We start from the raw sequence: 20624 nt of genomic DNA, 5'->3' as shown, positions 1-20624 counted from the left end.
GTACAGAGAAGAATCTGAACATTGTATGCCACCTGACATATAGTCAGAAGTCTGCTGATTTGTTCAGTCAAATCCAAATATTTTAGAGAGTGGTTTCACTGAGTTTGCTTATGGGAAATTAACAAGATGATAGGGTCTCCCTGAAATGGTTCTCTTTGCAAGTTGCTTCTCATTCTGTTAAACGAGGTATTTGGGGCAAGATTTTACCCTAAACTCTTGTGGCATTAGATGCCAGAAGAGCATTAAAATTCTACCTGGAAAGTGCACAAGAGATATGCAAATCCAAATCACCATTTGTGTTGTGGGTGTGTTGGAAAAAAGACCTTAGCTTCAAAATCTGTACTTTCTAAGTGAGTTCTCTGCTATACTAAGACTGAAACAGCTCTATGTGTTCAGTTAGAAATATGTCTGGCTTTTACAGTAACAGGAGGGGAAACCTATGTAGATGAAATGTATAAGACCATATTTTGACATCTATCCACATATACTCAAGTACTGCAAGTTAAATGTCTGAACATTAATGGGTGAATGCCTTTTTGAGACTGAAGGTTTTTAAGGGACATGCGATTGAATGTACAGAAAGCTTTCAGTTCTTGTGTCCATGATGTTTTAGGAGGTTAGTAGAAAGTAACCTCAGAATAGATTTTGTCAAGTCCAGATTTGAATCTGAGACTAACACAGTGACTCAGATCCAGCAATCCAGAGCCCTCTCCAAGCTCTCTTGGTTCTCCAATTACATTTGTGAACAAACCCTTTTTTTCAGTCTGCCCATTTGCTGATCCTGGTTCTTGGCTATGGAAGAATTTCCCAGGGTCTGAGTGGGAAGACTACCAAGAGTCCAAAAGCACCAATTTTTACCTCTCATTGGTTACTGTAGATTGCTGATGAGTGGAAGGTGATTTAGTCATATGGCCTAACTTGTGGATCTGAGTTTCACAAATGTAATATGCAGATAACAATCCCCTTTAATGATTTTGTATATATTACCTCGACTTCATTTTACAAACAGCTGTTAAACTTATACTCCTATTAAAATTGCTATCTCTTTGCTTTTCATCTCTGGGTGAGCAGTTCCAATTCAGTCCAGGTTGGTAATGACTAAAAGTCAGGACTGTCTGAAGGTAGTTCAGTGTGCTGTGTGAATGGAGTTGGCTTTCTTACTCTAATGCCTAGTGGACTCTGCAAAAACCACTGCCAACAGTGGTACTGCCCTTTGGTGTCTGTCTCAAAGAGGCTGTGGTTTGAAATTTGAATGAATGAATGAATTAACCCGTCTGTTCGGTACCATTGAATGGACTTTTCACTGCTACTGCCCATGCCATACTAGATGTGTTTGGCTAGAATCCCGAATCTGCCAATAATCACAAACTGGGTTCAAACTCTGTCTCAGCTCATGAAGGTCTTCCTGGATTCACAAAATATGTGCTGAGCTAAGTCAATGCAATTTGCTGTTCTGGCCTTCTAAACTCACCCCATAGCATCTACTGTTAGATGCCTTGAGGTCTCCTCTTAGCCTACCCTTACCTTTTTGCTGTCCTGACACACCCTATTCCCACTCCACCTGGTGCAAGTTGCCCTTCCCGTAGGATTTTCTGAAGGAGCAATGGAGTAATTAGGTCAGGGCCACTGTGCCCCCCCCAAACAGCAGGAATGGGGAAACACTACCGTGCCTGCTGTGGCTCCTATACTGAGCAAAGCAATGGCCACACCCCTTGTGGCTTAGTTCTTCTAGGGCAACTCTGGCTAGCAATTATGAGCTGTTCCAGCTATTATGTCATTGCCAGGGAAGCCAGTGGATTCCCTAACTTCCATTATAAGGTTTACTGGGCATCTCTGTTTTTGCATTATCTAGGATTTTGCAGGAGCGAGTGTTCCTGCTCCTTCTGCATCATTGAGATGCTAAGCTACTTCCTGTTCCACTTACTGCAGAACCTAACTAAATTTTGGGTTAAGGCATTGGCCTTTCTTTGTCCTTCCTTATAAAGTTGGAAGATGGTGAAAGAGAGACCCTCTTGAGGAGAATTCAGGGGTGAGGGTTTTCCTGTTACATGCCTCCTCTACCTTTAACAAGGTGGGCGGGAGGGAGAAATTAGGGAGGGTTTCTTGAAGCATTGGGTTTAGGATCCAAACACCAAGAATCCAGTAGTAATAGTCCCATTGCCAACCCTTGGAAATTGAGTATACATGGCCTAACTTGTATAACCCATATTATCTGAGATCTGCAGGGCATGACCTAATAAACAGAGAAATTAAATTTTCAGAGTGTCGAGTCTATCACTTTGCACAAAAAGTTAATTCTCTTTAATTTTACCCTGTTGCTCTCACACACAAAAGGAAGTCACAAAAGTGAAAGGAGAGCAAGAAACCGTAGTAAATCTGTTTGTTTGTTTTTCAAACGCAGAAACCAGACAAAAGTTTAATTTCTATTTTATCCTTTATTTATATAGGATGGAATCAACAGAAAAATGTGAAGCAGTGATTGCTCATTTTAATGGAAAATTCATTAAGACACCACCGGGAGTTTCTGGTATGTTGCTTATATTGCTATTCTGACAACATATATCAATAGATGACTGTCCTTACAGTTAAAGCATATCCTGGGGATTGTTATACCTGGTTTGTCATTCATTAAAATGTAACACTGCTTCCCTGGATAGCTAGAATATTTGCTGGTCTGGAACACAGTAATGCCACTTCTGTAGAAAATAACACCACGATTGTTTTCATTTTCACAGTAGAGCTTCACTGGGAAGCTGTGCTGTTGTGTTCCACTCTACAAAGTAGAAAAGCAGTCTTGAGCCAAATTCTGCACTAACTTACATCCTGTGTAACCCCAACTGAAGTTAATTGTATACTCATTAGAGCAGAGGTTGATTGGTGACCCATGGATCAATTAGCTGCTGTTTGTTTAAAAAAAAAAAAAAAAAAAAGTGACCTAAACTTACTGTTTTGCCATCTACCCATGCTTTTGTTTGAAGTCATTCACTTCCTGGCAAACTGGATCCCATGAGCAACATCTTTGTGGCCTGCCTACAGAAAATCCTTTTGAAGTGCATTGAATTTTTCCACTCTGGCATCAGAAACAGATTTTCAAGTTCTTGAGCAAGGGAAAAAAGAGACCCACAGAAAATGCTAGAAAAATACAAAAGAATTCAGAGTCAAAATGCATAGGAGCTCAGTGGCGAGAGACTATGCTCACACCACCTTCACTGATCTCTTGCCTGTTAAAAATATAATTACAGGGAAACATATATTCCATGAATTAAATTTAAAGTCACTCTATATAACACGGAAAGAGAATTTTATCACACAGAGCAGCAGAGTAAATTAGGAAGCAAAATGGGACAATACATGAGGAAAGAATACATGGCTAAGATTCCAGGCTTCCTTTGGTAACTATTTTACAGGGACACTCAAGAAAGAATTTGACAAGTTACAGTGTTATTGACACATTTACTGGAGTTCTCCTCCCATTGATGACACATCCGTCATGCCCAAACCTTGGCACAGAGAACACAGGAAAAGGAAAACAACAAACAGCAAAAAAATAATTTAGTTTGTTTAATAAAACTACATACATGCCTCATCCTTGAAAGATGACTCCTGCACGAGTCAGTCTGTGGTGTGGTAGGCATGGAAGGCTGCTTCTCCTTACCCAGCTTGATCTATTGCAGGGTGACATTTTGACCTGACTGCCTTTTGCAAACTCTCTGCACTGGGATGCGTTTCATAGCCTACCAAATAATAATTGCATGAAAACTGTGGACTTTAGGGTTAGGGGCTGTAACTTCCATTTTCCTGTTGACTATCTCTGCAAATATCCCATGTAGAGAATTATTTTGTGAGGTGGAAAATCCATGAGGCAGCAGGTAGATAATGGTACTATTTTCATTGAATGTTAACTGCTCTCTTGTCCCCTTTCATTTTGCTTTGTTTTATAATACTGAAATTGCTTAAAAGTCTCATGAGTAGGAGCAGACAAAGCTCTAATCCATATTTAGATATTTCTAACCAAAAGGAAAGGACTGTAGAATCTGTTCAAAACTGGCAACTGCAAAATTGTGGGAGCTCCTGCTAGTGCTTTTTAGCTTGCTCGTTTGCAGCTCTGTGTCCTACCCACGCCTGGATGGGCAGCTGTCAGCTTATCATAGCTGATCACACCCTGCCTACAGTGGGCCCTTTTGAAGCCAGAGTTACACCCTTGTGCTATCTGCTTTTACCAGGTAGAAGCAGCAAGTTATTGGGCAGAATTACATTATAGGAGTGATTTGTAGAACAAGTTGGATGGGGGCACACACTGTGTAAATGTGACTATCCGGGGACAGTAAGATGCACTCATTGTTAATACTACAAATACTTAGCATTACACTGCTCGTTATTCAAATAAGTAGGTGAGGAAGGACATCACTGAGAGAAGCTACATCATTAAAAGCTCAGTGGTGCTACCATGTAGGCACAGCCTGGAGTTGTGGGTGGTGAGAAGCTGCCCTGTCCTTTGAGGAGGATTTCTGTGGCGGTAGAATTGCTCTTAATGCTCCCTGACACAGGCGGAGTTCTTGATATACAGTAACTCCTCACTTAACGTTGTAGTTATGTTCCTGAAAAATGCTACTTTAAGCGAAACAATGTTAAGCGAATCCAATTTCCCCGTAAGAATTAATGTAAATAGAGGGGATTAGGTTCCAGGGGGAAATTTTTCAACAGACAAAAGACTGCATGTATGTGTATATGTATACACACACAGTATAAGTTTTAAACAAACTATTTAATACTGTACCCAGCAATGATGATTGTGAAGCTTGCTGAGGTGGTGGAGTCAGAGGGTGCAAGAGGGTGGGATATTTCCCAGGGAATGCCTTACTGCTAAATGATGAACTAGCACTTGGCTGAGCCCTCAAGAGTTAACACGTTGTTGTTAATGTAGCCTTGCACTCTACAAGGCAGCACGAATGGAGGGAGGTGACAGCGTGGCAGAGAGAGACAGACACATACTGTGTGTGTGTGTGAGAGAGAGAGAGAGAGATACACCGTGTGTGTGTGAGAGAGAGACGTGCATTGCCCCTTTAAGTACGCTGACCCCACTCTAAGTACACTGCCTTTTTAAGTAGATCAGCAAGTTGAGACAGCAGCTGCTGCCAGCAAGCTCCCTCCTTCCTGAGCCCCCCTCTGTGGAGATGAGGTACAGGAGTGGGGGGAGGGGGTACCCCTCTTCCCCCTCCCACCCCTGCACAGCAAGCAGGAGGCTCCCAGGAGCAGCTCCAAGGCAAAGGGCAGGAGCAGCACATGGCAGCGGGGGGAGGGACAGCTGAACTGCCAGCAATTGATAGCCTGCTGGGCAGCTGCCGCACAGGGAACTTAGCGGAGTTGGTGAGGGACTGCTGGTCCTCCCTGGTTCCAAGTCCCCACCAGATAGCTCCAACGGGCTGCTCTTTCTGCAACCAGTGGACAAACCAGGCGGCTGCCAAACAATGTTATAAGGGAGCATTGCTCAACTTTACACAAGCATGTTCTCTAATTGATCAGCGACGCGGGACGACATTGAGTGAGGAGTTACTGTAGTCCTGCAGGAGGTACAGCTGATTCCCCACCCTGCACTGCAGTCTGACACAGAAGGGGACTAGGCCATGGGGCAGCTTCCTGGCCCTTAGCAGGCCATGCAAAGGCAGTGGAGAAGGCTCACACCCATGTAAGCTCCAGGCACAGTCTGCTCCTAAATGGATAGTGAGAGGGTAAAGTTGTACAAAGTAGATGATTATCCTTTGGGGGAGTGAGAAGGGAGCAAGTTTAGAGCCATACAAAATGAAACTGCAGAAGTAGAACTGCATGTTTAAACTGAAACACTGTGTACTAAAAACTTGGCTAAAATCAGCAAACGGAGCTGGATATTTAAACACTGTTTCCAGGATGGAGAGTGTAGGAGAGGAGGATTGTGATGAAATAGGTGTAGGAGGAAGAACATCTCTTTTAGTCAAAATAACAAAGATTGGATTTAAATGAAAGAAGTTATAGGAAACAGAGCTGGACCTCCTGGGCAGCATGAGAAGACAGATCAGGAAACCTTAATGCAAAGTGCCCTGTAAAGGCAAAAATAATGAATGCGGCTCAAGTATGTATCCTGACAGTGGAACTTCTAAGGGAGGTGCAGGATAGAACTATTTCCTTACGCAGACTATTAAACAATCAACAGTTACAAGTGCCCAACCCTGAGAGTTAACCAAGATTAATATTAAGCTGGTTCTTTACCCAAATACCTATATCCTATATTAAGTGCAAACTCACTCCCTCACCCCAATATTGATGTGGTGTCAAGATTACAAAGGGTTGTTTTGGTTTGGGGTTTTTTAAGTCATGCAAAAAGATAAGGCTCAAAGATCAATGTTAAATCAACCTTGTTATAAATCCACAGTAGTACCTACTATCTCTTGAAGCATTTCTAATGTGCCGAACACTAAAGTATGATTTCTTTTAACAATTGTTTCTTTTCCTGGGATTTTGTTAACTATGTTAGATGAATATTTCTCTCTCATTTTATGCCATAAAATGAGATGTGCCATGACTCATGTAACATTACTGGGAGAGCCTTAACTTTTGCATATGCTGCCTTTTTAACTTTACCTGTGCAATTAGTTAGTTTTGATATTACCTTAACATAACTTGCATTTAATTTCCTTTTTCTTTTTTAAGAAAAGTAATTGTCTTTACTGAAGAATGGAGTGTTTAAAGGTTCTCAAGCTTTCAGTGAAATCTGAATGTCACTGAAGTGAATTGTGTCACTGAAGTGAATTTACATTTAGGAAATGAATCCCATAGCACTGTGACTTTCCCTGCAGAAATGATTGTGTTGTTTTTTTTCCTCGGTTTTGGATTTTTCTTTCATATCACGTAAAATATTTGGGCTTTGGCAGATTGAGGTATGGACCCCTCTGTATCTCCATTGTGGTCAATTAACAGAATTTGGCCCAAATATTCAAGATGGTCGGTAGTTAGAGCAGCTCCTTTAAAGTTATAGTTATGCTCTGGCTGGAAGAATTGGGTTGCATGAGTGTAACTGAAGGCAGATTTTGGTCCATTGAGTTTAAAGTAACTTTCTATGGTTTTAAAAAGGGTGCCTAAGTTTTATTTAAAAATATTAAGTCCAATTTAATTCATATTCTGATTAATTAGCAAAATGGGAGTTTACATGGATTAGTTTCTATAATTTGTGGTGTGTTCCAGCTTCTGCCAACCAGTACTAGCTATTTTTTAGGTGGCATTGACCAACTGCAGATCTCCAGTGAAGTGAGCATTGCATGTACCTTGCACAACTACAACACACACAGCTGACTTTTACAAGTTTCACTATCTGCCATCATAGTCAATCTGGCCCATTATCCAAATTTAACCCAAGTTAACTTAAATTGTGTTTTAAATTTAATCTTTCATCAGTGATCTGGAATGTAAGTGTGTCTATGTGTGCATCAGAACTCAAGTGTCTGAATGTCTTCTCCACAACAACTCATGAAAGCAAATCCCAGACATTTTTTGTGTGAAATCTGTTTTATAGCTCATTCCAGAGCTAAAAGCCAATCCAGAGGTTCTATAAAATTGGTCTGATTTATGGTCTGAAGTTCTGAGCTGGAAGAACAACAACAAAAGGGGGGGGATTTTAGTTTTGCCCTAATTTGGAGCCATACTCTGCCACCTTTACTCGTGCTACGTAATGCCTTCCTCCATGAATAATCTCATGAAATTAGTGAGACTACTCATAGAGTAAGGTACTGCTCAATGTAAGAATCTGGCCCTTGGTAAAGTGGTAGAGAACCGAAGTAGCAAAAGAATTTTCAGAAGACCCTAAATCCAGATTGTGGTCCTTATCTCTCTTCTCCTTCTCAAAAGATTTAGGAGTCAGAGTTGGAAAATTCTTTTAACTGCCAGAAGAGATCAGCACTGTGTGTTTTTAATTTTGTAAATTAATTTTAACTTTCTTGTGTATCCACTAGGTTAAGCCTGTTGCTTTCATCGTACTTCACACCGAGTGGCTCCTTTCTCCATGAGTAGTTCCATTGAAGTCATTGGGACTATCCATGGTGTAAGGTACTATTCACTGCGAGTATGGGAATCAGAATCTGACCCTTAATTTTTATTATTAGGTCATTATAGAACAATTTGTTTTCATAAAGTTGTTTGGTACTATCTGTAGCAGTGATCTCAATAGACTATCAATATATAGTAGAACCTGACAGTTACGAATGGAGGTTGTTCTTAACTCTGAAATGTTTGTAACTGAACAAAACATTATGGTGGTTCTTTCAAAAGTTTACAGCTGGAAATTGATTTAATGCAGCTTTGAAACTTTATTATGCAGAAGAAAAATGCTGCTTTTAACCATCTTAATTTAAATGAAACAAGCACAGAAACAGTTTCCTTTTCTTGTGAAATCTTTTTTTAAACTTACCCTTTATTTTTTTAGTAGTTTGTTTAACACAGTACTGTACTGTATTTGCCCTTTCTTTTTGGTCTCTGCTGCTGCCTGATTGCATACTTATGGTTCCAAATGAGGTTGTGTGGTTGACCATTCAGTTCGTAACTTTGAGGTTCTGTTAGAGAGTTAGATACAGGCACGTGCCTGTGCATGCTCTTACAATCTTGATCTAAATTCTCAGACAAAAAAGTGCAGCATTCTGGAGATGTCTTTGCCTGCCACAAATACATTTTAAATTGAGGGTTGTTTTTTTTCTTGACTTAATAGTGAAAATGAAAGTCAATTATAGTATCCTGTGTAATATTTAATTTTAAACAGACCCATAGTCTTTAGTTTTCAAAGTACTACTGATTTAAAAAAAAAATAGAAAACATGTAACTGAAATTGTCAGAGGGAGCCTGGAAATTTTGGCAGCTCAGTGGTGGGGACAGATAAGGTTTGGCACCTAGGAAGGTGTGGAATGCAATTTGGAATTGATGGATGTGCACATTACCTGGATGTTCCTGCTAAAATGATAAGCTGAAATAGTTAAATGCTAAAATGTAAATTGTCGTCATTAGGTTTCAAAAGTTAATACTCCATGGAGAATAATAGGGCAGTTAACATCTCTGAGCTATTAGGCAGACACCACAACATCAGTTTTGCACTTGGTTAAGTTTCAACGGCTTTCTTCACAACCACTTTATTATTTTAAATGAAAGCTTAGATTTTGAAGCATAATTATGTGGCAAGAGGTGAATTGCATGGCTGTGAAATAGAGTTTTTCTAGGGATTGTCCATGTGTATTCCACTTCTGGTGAGTGTGCACACCATGAATGAGGGATCAGAATCTTTTTGAATAGTAGTATCCATTGGGACTGCACCTGCACTTTGCATGCCCCCTGGAACCCATAGCCAAGGGCATAAACGTCAGGGCAGCTCCATTCACCCTTAAATTCCTTCTTACCCCCGAGGCTTTGAGACAGAACCCTTTAATGTCCTCATCTCTGCACACTGTGCGGTTGTTTTCTCTTTAGTTAGTATATAGTTAGTGCAATTAGATTTACAGACTTTAAGTTCTTTGACAAAGAAAGAAGTCTTCAAGTCCGGGAGGTGCCCTGGCACTGGACCGTCCTGGACATGGAGGCATTGAAGTCTCCAACATTCAAATCCTGTCCCTTCTGTGAGGTAATTATTTCCATTAATGATGACACTCTAAAAAGATCATCTGCCACAGGGAAGCACATATACCACACATATGCTGTATATGCTGCTCCTTTACCAAAAGGACCCAAAAAGTGAAAGAATTCCACCTGAAGCTTTTCCTCTTAGAGGTTCGTGACTGCTTTATCGGTTCCTGAAGGGGAAAAGACAGCCACACAGGATCAGACTGACTCTTAGTACTTTGGTAAGTCAAGGATTTACCTCGAGATCCAGAGCTCATTTAGCATTGAGAAAGCCCCACTCCTCAACTATCGAATTGACCAGAGTTTCCATACCCTCTTCTCTGAGGAAAGAGGAAGTAAGGAATATCACATTCATGGTGACCAGAGACCTAGATCTCCCTCTCCTGCACTGAATAGATCTAGCTTAGGAAGCAGTTCAAGGCCCAGAGCAGGTCCAACTGTTGCCTCAACACCACTCAGATATATTGGAATCCAAGTGTCTGGCACCAAAGATCTCAACACCAAAACTGCAGCACCAAAGCAATGGGCACAATCATCAGAGCTTCCCTTGCCAGCACCAAAGAACCCAGCACAAGCATCTAAGCTCCCACCCTCAGTACTGACATCAGAGCACCCCAGACTGCGCTTTGCAGTACTGAACACACTTCCAGAGTGCCAGGAACATTCTCAGATCTGACTTTGTTGGTGCCCACGAGGTTCACCAGAGCAGGACACTTAACGGTATCCAACCAGCCAGTCACCATTGTTGGCCTCCACTGGGACACTATTGGCCCCAGCACTGACTACAGCCACCACCTCCATCCAAGGACAGGATATTGTGGGACCTTAAAATCCCCCAAAAATGGCTCCACCTATGAGAGCATTATATTCCTGTTCCTCCTCTACTTCTGAAGGGCTTGAGAAAATGTCACTCATGTATTTGCCCACTCATTGCCCCATGAACCAAGCTATTCAGACAGGGAATCCAGAAGATGCTCTTACATTGCAAAGACATTGAGACTCTCTTGGGAGCAACATCCGCCCATGGCACCCATGTCAAAGACACTACCGAGTCTCCACTAAGGGGGTTGAATATTTTTATAACCATCCAACACCTGTCCTTGGAAGTGGCTGACTCCAAAAGAAATCTAAACAGCAGGGACCATTTAAGGCAACATCTCGGACAAGGACCCCAAAAAGCTGGAACTCTTTGAGCATAAGACATACTCCTCAGCCAGTATACAGATACCCATATCAAATTACCAAGCACTCATGGCTAAATATACCTTCCTGAACTGGCATCAACTGTCGCTCCTGCAGGAACACACAAAAGAGCTCAAGTCGCTGGTGTTAGAGGGGTAACTGGTTGCATGGACCTCATTACAGGCCACTAATGCCGTGGACATAGTAGCTCATGGTATGGCAACTGCAATCACAATGCACCAGGCCTCCTGGTAACAATCCTCTGGAATACTGAAGGAGGTCCAAATGACCATCAAGGACCAACGCTTTGAAGGCTGCGATCTCTTCTTACTGACAGAGCCCTGGACATATGAAAGGACTCATGGGCCACCATGTGCTCTCTGGGAGTGTACATCCTAGTCCCCAGGAGAAAACAATATAGGTCTCAGAACTATCGAACAGAGACAACCTCCTTCATACTACTGCAGCTAGCAAAGATTGTCCAAGCCTCTGAGGAAGAGGCTGAGGTTTCAGAGGAAGAGACACTCTGCCCCTTTCTCCTCCACCACACATTCTGCATCGACCTTCCATCAGCAGTTCTGATAGTACAGTCAAGAGTCGCTTAGACCCACAGGATCTACCTTTCTCTCCTTCCTCCTTGCCTCTCTCACATCCCATCTCTGTTTAGGAACTGTTTTGGGGAGTCCTGAAACTGGATAACCTCAGACCAGTGGGTCTTGGAAACAGCCGACAAGGGGTACTCCCATCCAGTTCCAGTCCCTCCATCTCCCTTTCTCCATCACTCTTCAGGGACCGGTCTCACAAGATATTGCTAAGAAAGCAAGTGGACTCCCTTCTGCAAAATGGAGCTGTAGAAGTAATCATGGAGTTCCAAGGCAGGGAGTTTTACTCTCATTTTTTCCTGATCCCAAAAAAGAAAAGTGTTTGGTGCCTCGTTCTGGTCCTTCAACTCTAATTTGTCAGTCATTTCAAGTTCAGGATTGTAACATTAGCTTCTATAATTCCTGGCTTAGATCTGCAACATTGATTTATGTCTTTTGACTTGCAAGACATCTTTTTGCACATTACAGTTCACCTGGCTCACAGAAAATACCTCAGGTTCCTGGTGGGAAAGTCTCAACACAAGGTGCTTCCCTTCAGACTCCTCTCCATGGCTTTTAGCGAATTCACCAAGTGGTTGGCGGTTGTGACGGCTCATCTAAGAAGACAAGGGATTCAGATCTACCTAGCTACCTGGAGTTCTGTTCACAGCTTCACTCAGCACTCCTCTTTGGTAGAGTGTTCCAGTTCAGAGCACCCACCTCCAGGAAATGAGCTCACTGTTTGTGAGTCACCAGGAATGGAATCCATATGGACAATCACTAGAAGGAGAAAGGCCGGTTACTCAACCTATAGTAACTGTGGTTCTTCAAGATATGCTTTCCACATGCATTCCATGAACTGCCTTCCTTCCCTGATATTACGGAGTTCTATATCAGGTGAACTCTGTTTTAGTGAAAGAACTGATGGACGATTGCAGCTGACCCATTCTGTGCCCTCAGCTACAGGGTTCAGATGCAGCCCCAATGGACAATACTATTCAAAAAAATTCAGATCTTGTGGGAATGGAGCGCGTATGTACCAGAGGTGGAATACATGTGGACAGCACCTTTGAAAGAACCACAGTTACTGTAGGCCTTGGAGTTATTGGGTAAAACCTTGGCCCCTCTGAAGTCAGTGGGGCCAGGATTTCACCTGTTAAGTCTAGAATAAAACGTTAAATTTAGGATAACGTTTTATTTTTTTCTTAATTCTCTCATCTTGTGCCTGCTGTTTAATTTTAAGGAACAGTAATTGAAGAGAGAGAGAAGTTAATTGTGACAACTCAAAATGTGCTACTGTGGCACTATTAGAAGGATCAGGGAGATGACCTTTGGCCCCTGAGCTTTATATTCAACAAAACGAGGATTAATTTGATGACAGTGGAGTCCATTCAGTTTCTCTCTCAAAAAAAATAAAGCTACCGATATTTGTTATGTTTTTGGGCCTGCACTAGACAGACATGATTTAGTTTAAAAAAAAAATCCAGTTTTTGGCAAAAGTGTCTAGCTGTATGGTCTTTCTGCATCGTTGTAGTGATGTTTTAATGTCAGAATTCATTGGTACCATATGCTTTGTTACTTGGCAATATGCTGTGAAAAAATACTAAAATATGCAGCATTTAAGCACACTGTTTAAAAAAGTAGTATTTTAAAACCACCTTGTTAAGTTTTCTGTATTTTAAATGCAAAAGTGAATGCAACTGTAATGTTGAGAAAATTAGCATTCAGAAGTAAAGGAATTCAAAACTTTAGTGTGCTACAGTAACACTAACTTTGCCACTGTATATTTTATGGTAAATATTTGACAGCTCAGCTCAGAGTATATGAAGGTATACATTTAACAAGCAACACAGACTGCTATTGTACATACATGTCCTGTATATGCAACAGAAGAATTTACATCCTTATAGAAAACATAGCATTTGAATTGCCTGAGTAACATTACAGTCTTCTTCTCCTTTTAAAGGGGGGGGGGGTGGAAAGAAATTTGTGGTAAGATGAAAAAGACTTCATGAGAGGTGCAGGTGTTCTGTACTTCCAGCCATGAAGCACTAATCACTCTACCAGTTTAACTGAGGAACAATGCATGCAACAGATAAACACCTCAGTCTAATAGCACAAAGGACATCACTATAGTAGTTTATTACAACTACCGGTAATTATATAGGATGGGATTTTCAAAAGCGCCTCAGTGATTTAGAAGCATAAATTCAATTGGAAGTCATGAGACTTGTTTCTAACCCACTGAGGTGTTGTTTAAAATTCCACTCTCTTTCAACGATATAATGACAGTTTCTATACTACAAATCTGTCTAATGTCTATCTAGGTAATTAAATGGTCCCCATCATGTTAGGTGCCTGAGCACTTCCCAACTATTAAAAAATAGAAATAACTATATATCTTTCTTCCTTCTCAGCCTGATGGAAAAATAGCTTGACTAGCAGGTAGTTGGTTTTTATATGTCTGTATGTTCAAGTGAAATGTGTATTTGTGGAACTTACTAAAGGAAATCTATGCTGCAGAAATTATTTTTTTATTATTATTATTATTATTATTATTATTATTTTAAATATCTGAATGCAGCGAGGCCTGTCATTCTTATGTGTTTCAGGAGTGAGTTCCATAGTGTAGGATCAGATTCTCTGCAGGTTGTGTCCTGTATTCAGGAGCCTCCCATTGGTGGCTGACTGGTTCATGGTTCTGATGAACATAGCTGTTGTGGGAAGTCATGGTTGCAGAGGGGGAGCTAATAGTTAGGCTCAAACAGGTGATGCTTGTGGGGGTCTGGACAGAGAACTTGAATTGGAATGGGTCAGTCCAATTGGACTGGGGAGTCAATGCAAAAACCAGAGCACTATGCAGTGTGCTCACAGCAGTTTGTGGAGTTAACCCTATGGGTGGCTGCATTTTATACCAGTTGGAACTTGCAAGGCATATGGCTTCATTTCTGGGTATGAGTAGCAATAATCAAGCCTGGAAGGCAAAAACACATGGATCACCATGGCCAGGTCTGTGTCCAAAAGGTGGGGCACAATCTTCAGGCAAGTTGCAGGTGGATGTGGGTTGCTGGGTTTTTGGTTTTTTTGTTGTTTTTTGCCATGGCTATTTGGATATTGAGAGTCCAATGCATAAAAGTAATTTTTCAATCATGTATACATTGTTTGTTTGACTTTTTTTCTTCTTAAATTTGCCAGGGGACTGTTTCCACTGAGCTACGCAGAAAGTTTTGTGCTTTCTTTTTTCAAATGTTTGATCAGATTTTGTTTGAACAATACAAAGTAAATCACTCTTTTGGTATAAGAACATAGGTGGAAAACATAACTTCCAAAGGAACCCTTTTGCGGAAGTTTTGCACATCTCACTGTAGGGGTTTATAAAGAAAGAATAATGCAGCTGTAAGTGTTCACTACCTGTGAACGCTATACTAATATATACCCGTGTGGTTGGAAGTATATAGCGGGAATTTTTTAACACCTTTATATGACTCAAGCCAATTTCTCTTCACCACATCAAAATTTACAGTATATTTTTAGAAAATACATCTCCTTCCTGTATCATTAGACATAGTTTAAAGTAACCTATAAAAAAAACAGACATATATAGGATCACTGGCTCCTTCTGTGCCATAAATGTTTCCCTGTGTTAAACCATAAGCTTACATGCATTACAATGGATGCATCAAAATGCTGAAATCAAGGAGTTAAAAATATTTAGGGCCAGAGTCCAATATCTTTACTCACTATGAGTAGCGCCTGATCCAGAGTAGTCCCATTGATTTCAATGGGACAATTTGTGGAATAAGATGCTATCCAACGTGGGCAGGAGTATAGAAATCTGGCCTTTCTAGTACACGTCCTTCAGTACCTTCATAAGATACTTTCCCCAAAAAGATATAGAAGGATAAGAAATAAAAAGCCCCTTCTAACAACAGTAGACATCAGAGATGGGAAATGACTCTTGGCTTTAGAGTCCATTTCCTTACTAGTGCAGCATTGCTCCCTATAGTATGTTTTTCAGTATTTGTCCTTTCCATTTGGGGCTTCCACCACTTCCCTTGTGGTACTACTCTATGGTCCTATATACCTCAAAGAATTTTTTTTTCCATATTGTCAGCCTAAATTGTCCCTATCTTAATTTATCACTATGCAATATTAAGTAATTTCCCCTTAACATTTATTTTTAAGTGTTTTCATGGAAGGTGCCAGATTTCTAGACTCAGACACTGAATATTTCCATTTGTCTACTGAATACACCTCTACCCCGATATAACGTGACCCAATATAACACGAATTCGGCTATAATGCAGTAAAGCAGCGTTCTGGGGGGTGGGAGGGGGCTGCGCACTCCGGCGGATCAAACCAAGTTCGATATAACTCTGTTTCACCTATAACGCAGTAAGATTTTTTGGCTCCCGAGGACAGCGTTATATCGAGGTAGAGGTGTATATACAGTGTAGGCAGTAGCGGTGCAAGCTTCCTCACTGATACGCCTCATATTCAACCTTGACCACAAGGGACCATCTGTGAGGGTGTTTCTGCCTCTAAGTCCATGCATCTTTCGTGGAAAGACTGCCAAGAAGTATGCAGGTATGATGCGAATATTTTCCCAGTAGAACCAGAAATAGTATCAATAATTGATTTCATATAGGCCAGCCCCAGATAATGACTTGACCACCCAGCCTGAGGCAGACTTAAACTGATGGCTTGGAGGTGAAAGTCTTTGCCTTGTTATTAATCCTCTGAGCTATCCAGTCTCCACTGTTTGAAGGTTCAGAAACAAGTCATATAAAAGATGAAAGAAGCAATCAGCTTTAGCACCTTTAGACAGTATGAATAGCGTTTGGGCACTAATTATATCTATAGTGAAAGATTTTTGTTTATTTTGTTACAGGTGTGCTACCATTTTGATTCTTGTCTCCTAATCCTATATGTCTACTTCACATTTGGAAACCTACACGTTTTTAGATCCAGCCTTCTCTCACTGGAGTGTTACCTATTAGAGAAAGGATAAAGGAGTGTCATGAAACAGCTTAGACAGCTCATGTAGTAGGAATTATTGGCAGTGATTTGTGAAGAGCCAAGTCACAATAATACTTCCACCCTGTGGGAGAGGTGGGATGGGAAAAGACTGTGCATCAGTGAAAGGTGTTCAGAAGGGTGATAATTTACGGTAATAATAGGGAAAGAGTAAGATGCAAACTTTTCCACCTAGATTTTCTCATTATGACTGCTTACATTTTGAGATAAGAAATAGAAGTGATCATGGTTAGTCTGCTATGTAAAGACTAGAAAAGGGAAAACACCATCAAGCTATAGGTGATCCCTTTTTCTGAGGCTGACCAAAGAGTGGGGTAAAAGGAAAATAGTCAATAATTTCAGGTTTCAGTTCTGGGCTCTGTCCCTTCTATGCTGCAGAGGTGAAAAGGGGAAAGCAGCTGGGAATCTGCCAGTGCAAAGTGGCATAAGACTGGATTAACAGCCTACACTGCTTCCACATCAAACCTTCAGTGTTGTGGCATAACGGGGGGTGGGGGGGAGGGGGGCAGAAGCAGTGTTAAGAAAGGGAGTTTTGTGCCAGAGTGCCTGAGCTCTGGCTATTCTGGCCTAGCCGAGCAGAATGTATGCACCTGTGAGAAGCTACTGAAATGTCTAAGGGCTGCTATAACTGACAATGGGAACCTGACCCAGAATGCAGGAAGCCCAAAAGTGACATAAAGCCCCACGCCCCAACCCACTATCTTCCTGGACTGCACCTCATGAAAGGCACAGCTCAGAACTAGATCCACTGTCTTCATTAGTTCACAGAATGGAACACACATGGGATACGTGGTAGAACACATCATGGCCGTGTGTCTTGCTAACAGTCTTACTATGTCAGCATTTTAAATTGAAATATAATAATTTAACTAGAAGAGCTAAGAAGAAACTAGTCCATAGCTGTACCTGATGTTACCGTCTTGTTATATCTCTATCTTAAAGGGACAAGTCAATTTAAATTTTTCATTTTATCTCTCATTTAACCTGTTGTTAGAAGTAACACATGATGACTGTAACTGAAAGAGATTCTCTGTAGAGAAAATGTTATTTATTTTTCCATTTAGTTTGCTTTCGGCATTTGACGGTATTTGTATGTGATCAGTTTAGCTATTTACCCTCCATAGATAGTTAAGCACCTATCTCACAACTAATTCCATACTGCACACCACAGTGCCCATGTAGACCCCCATTGACTTTTAGAAACTGACTAGATTTTACATTGAGAATGCCCCTTTACAACACGTTAAACTATTTTAAAAAATTAAGAAAAGAAAAGTAGTTTAAACAATTTTGGATGTATATGGTTAAAAGAAAATTGATTGGTCCCCGTATCCCTCAAGATTTGTATTCTTTAGTTGCATGTGACTTGACTGTCAACTATTGATAGTACAGTGTATTGTGGAATAGGTATTCTCATGTTCAGTCCTGCCCACTAGTTGATGCTCTATCAAGGGTCTGTGTTAATGCTGTAATTTTAATATTAAATATTTTTTAAAAGTAAATAAAATTTAATGTGTTTTACTTAAAAATGTATATAATATTTGGAATGCCTAATACATTCTATACAAAAATGCCTAATTCAAAGTATTCCTTATTCCTTTAGCTCCTGCAGAACCTTTATTGTGCAAATTTGCAGATGGAGGACAGAAAAAGAGACAGAATCAGAACAAATATATACAGAACGGGAGAGCGTGGCATAGAGAAGGCGAGGTGAGACTTGTAAGTCCTCCCTTCAAGCTTTAGTATGGGTGTGTGATGATGAATACTTACAAAAATGATAAGCATATAGACTTCTTGGCTTGGCCTTTTGGCATATTAAATGTGTTCCAGCACCTCTCTCGTGCCAGTTTGTAATCATCAATGCAAAGGAGGATTGGAATATTATACAGGAGGAATTGGATGGCCTTGAGGACTAGAGTAATAGAAATGGATGAAATTTAATAGTACAAGGTCATTCATTTAGGGACTAATAACAATTTCTAATAAATTTGGGGCTCATCATTTGGAAACAACAGAGGATGAAAAAGACCTGACGTATTGGCAATGACAGGAAGACTATGAGTAGCCAATGTAATGTGACCATGAAAACAGTAAATGCAATTCTAGGATATATCAGGGAAGGTATTTCCAGTAAAGATTGGGAAGTATTAATGCCATTGTACTGGTAAGATCTCATCTGGAATACTTTGTACAGTTCTGGTAATCGATGAGTCCTTGCAAGAGGAGACTAAGAGAGCTTTGCTTGTTTAGCCTAGTAAAGGGAAGGCTGAGAGGGGATATGACTGCTCTCTATAAATACGTTGAGGGAGTAAATACCAGGGAGGGAGAAGAGCTATTTAAGCTAGAGGATAGTGTTGGCACAAGAACATATGGATACAAGCTGGACATGAATAATTTTTAGGCTGGAAATTAGAAGAAGATTTCTAACCCGCAGAGGAGGGAGGTTCTGGAACAGCCTCCCAATTGGACTAGTGGGGGCAAACAATCTAACTGGTTATAGGACGGTGTTTGATAAATTTATGAATGGGATTTATATGACAGGGTTGACTGTGATAGTAAGGGACTGAGCTTGGTGACCCAGGAGGCCCATTCCAGTCCTGTGTCCCTATGTAAATGCAAAAGATGAAATCCTGATCCTCTTGAACTCAATTGAAGTTTGCAGGGGAGCAGGATTTTACCCACAATATATACATCCAGTGTAAAACTGCCAAAAAACATAACTTCAGTCATATATAACTAAACATTTTGTTCATACAGCATTGAAATGGGTTAAGTCATGTGAATGTTGTAAGTCAGTTAGGATTGAAATACAGTGCTGTACCTATTTTACAACATATGAGAGAAATACAGGGCAACATGCTGTTTTTCCCAATCACACTGATATCATAGTCTTTCTTAAATTTTAATATCCAAGATAATTCTTCCATATGCTTTTACTGTCTTTAGTAAGACAAAACATTTGAGGCTATGAAAATGTTCACATCTATCTTCTGAAGAACAGTTCTCCACATTCATTTTTACAGTTAATGCACCACAGGCAAAACACACACACACACCCCAATTTTTCAGATATTGCATTTCTCTCTTCATACTGAAACTCTGTATTCTGAGCCAACGTTATAGTTCAGTGACTCCTTTTACTATGTAATTACTTTCGCCTACTGTTAACCTTTCCCTCAGCACAGGAAAATAAAATATCGCTGATTATTTTTTTTACTAAAGAATAATATATTTAAAGAAGGATTTATGTAAACAATTTCCAAAATAGAGTTTTGTCAACTCTTCCATTTTTTATATATATATACATATATGTACATATTTATTTTTTTCCTTAAAGGCTGGAATGACGCTTACTTATGATCCAACTACAGCTGCTTTACAAAATGGGTACGTCAAGTGGTGACACTAAACAAAAGAATTTTCTGCATTATGAAAGATACATAGTTATTACATTTGTAGGGTTAATTTTTTTTAATTTTATTTTGTAGATTTTATCCTTCCCCATACAGTATTGCAACAAACAGGATGATCACTCAAACATCTATTACGCCATATATTGCTTCTCCGGTTTCTACGTACCAGGTTTGTACTTAGAGCTCAATCGCAGAATTGATTCATAGGGACTGATGCTTATTTACTAGCTGCTACATCTTTTTTTATGGGTCTCTACAAAGATGCTAAACTTAAATGAATAATAGCTATTAAATTCCATACAGGATTAGCACAAATGCTACATGAGTGACTAACAGGGTGCTTGTTTTGAAGTGCTGCTTATTTTATGTAGCACAGCAATGTAATTAGATGTAAGGGATCTTGCAAAGTAAAGGCTGTTGCTTGTGGTTACAGCTAAGGTATTTGTTGGCCACTTGTAGATTTCATATATAGTTCTCTATTGTCCTCCGTGGCAGTTTGCTGAATCCTTTTTGTGTCTGTGGTGTGTTTGTAAGAGAATACCTTTATTTAAAGGTTTCTTTAAACCCTCTTTGATTTGGTTGGCTGGCTTTTGCTTGAAGATTTGCCCATGCTGCTGGGGCTTCCTTTAGGCGTAAGGAGTCCTGAGAAGAGATTTAGACACTCACTACTCCGTAGGGGGGAGAGCTTGAAGAAGAGTTCAGATGTTTGGGAGAAAATCATGGACAGCCGTGAGGTCTAGGGTTACCATATTTCCACAAGCAAAAAAGAGGACACTGGGGGGGG

The 20624-nt window shown here is 40.4% G+C and overlaps 1 protein-coding gene across 3 annotated transcripts in view; it reads left to right on the top strand.

Annotated features, from left to right (window-relative positions):
- RBMS1 (RNA binding motif single stranded interacting protein 1) overlaps positions 1-20624 on the top strand; it is a 190388-nt gene that overhangs the window by 154282 nt on the left and 15482 nt on the right. For 2 of the 3 annotated variants that reach the window (XM_024203055.3, XM_024203216.3), the window contains exons 6-9: positions 2448-2527; positions 18031-18146; positions 19765-19814; positions 19916-20009. In XM_024203055.3, coding sequence (XP_024058823.1) covers positions 2448-2527; positions 18031-18146; positions 19765-19814; positions 19916-20009 — 340 coding nt within the window. The remainder of the gene's footprint in view (positions 1-2447; positions 2528-18030; positions 18147-19764; positions 19815-19915; positions 20010-20624) is intronic. The other variant, XM_024203134.3, reaches the window with a different exon arrangement.

The sequence above is a fragment of the Terrapene carolina genome, unplaced genomic scaffold (genome assembly GCF_002925995.2).
Source record: "Terrapene carolina triunguis isolate 2854851 unplaced genomic scaffold, T_m_triunguis-2.0 Scaffold62, whole genome shotgun sequence".
NCBI lineage: Eukaryota > Metazoa > Chordata > Testudines > Emydidae > Terrapene > Terrapene triunguis.
Note: the sequence above shows the minus strand (reverse complement) of the source record. Positions and strands in the feature narration are given on the sequence as shown.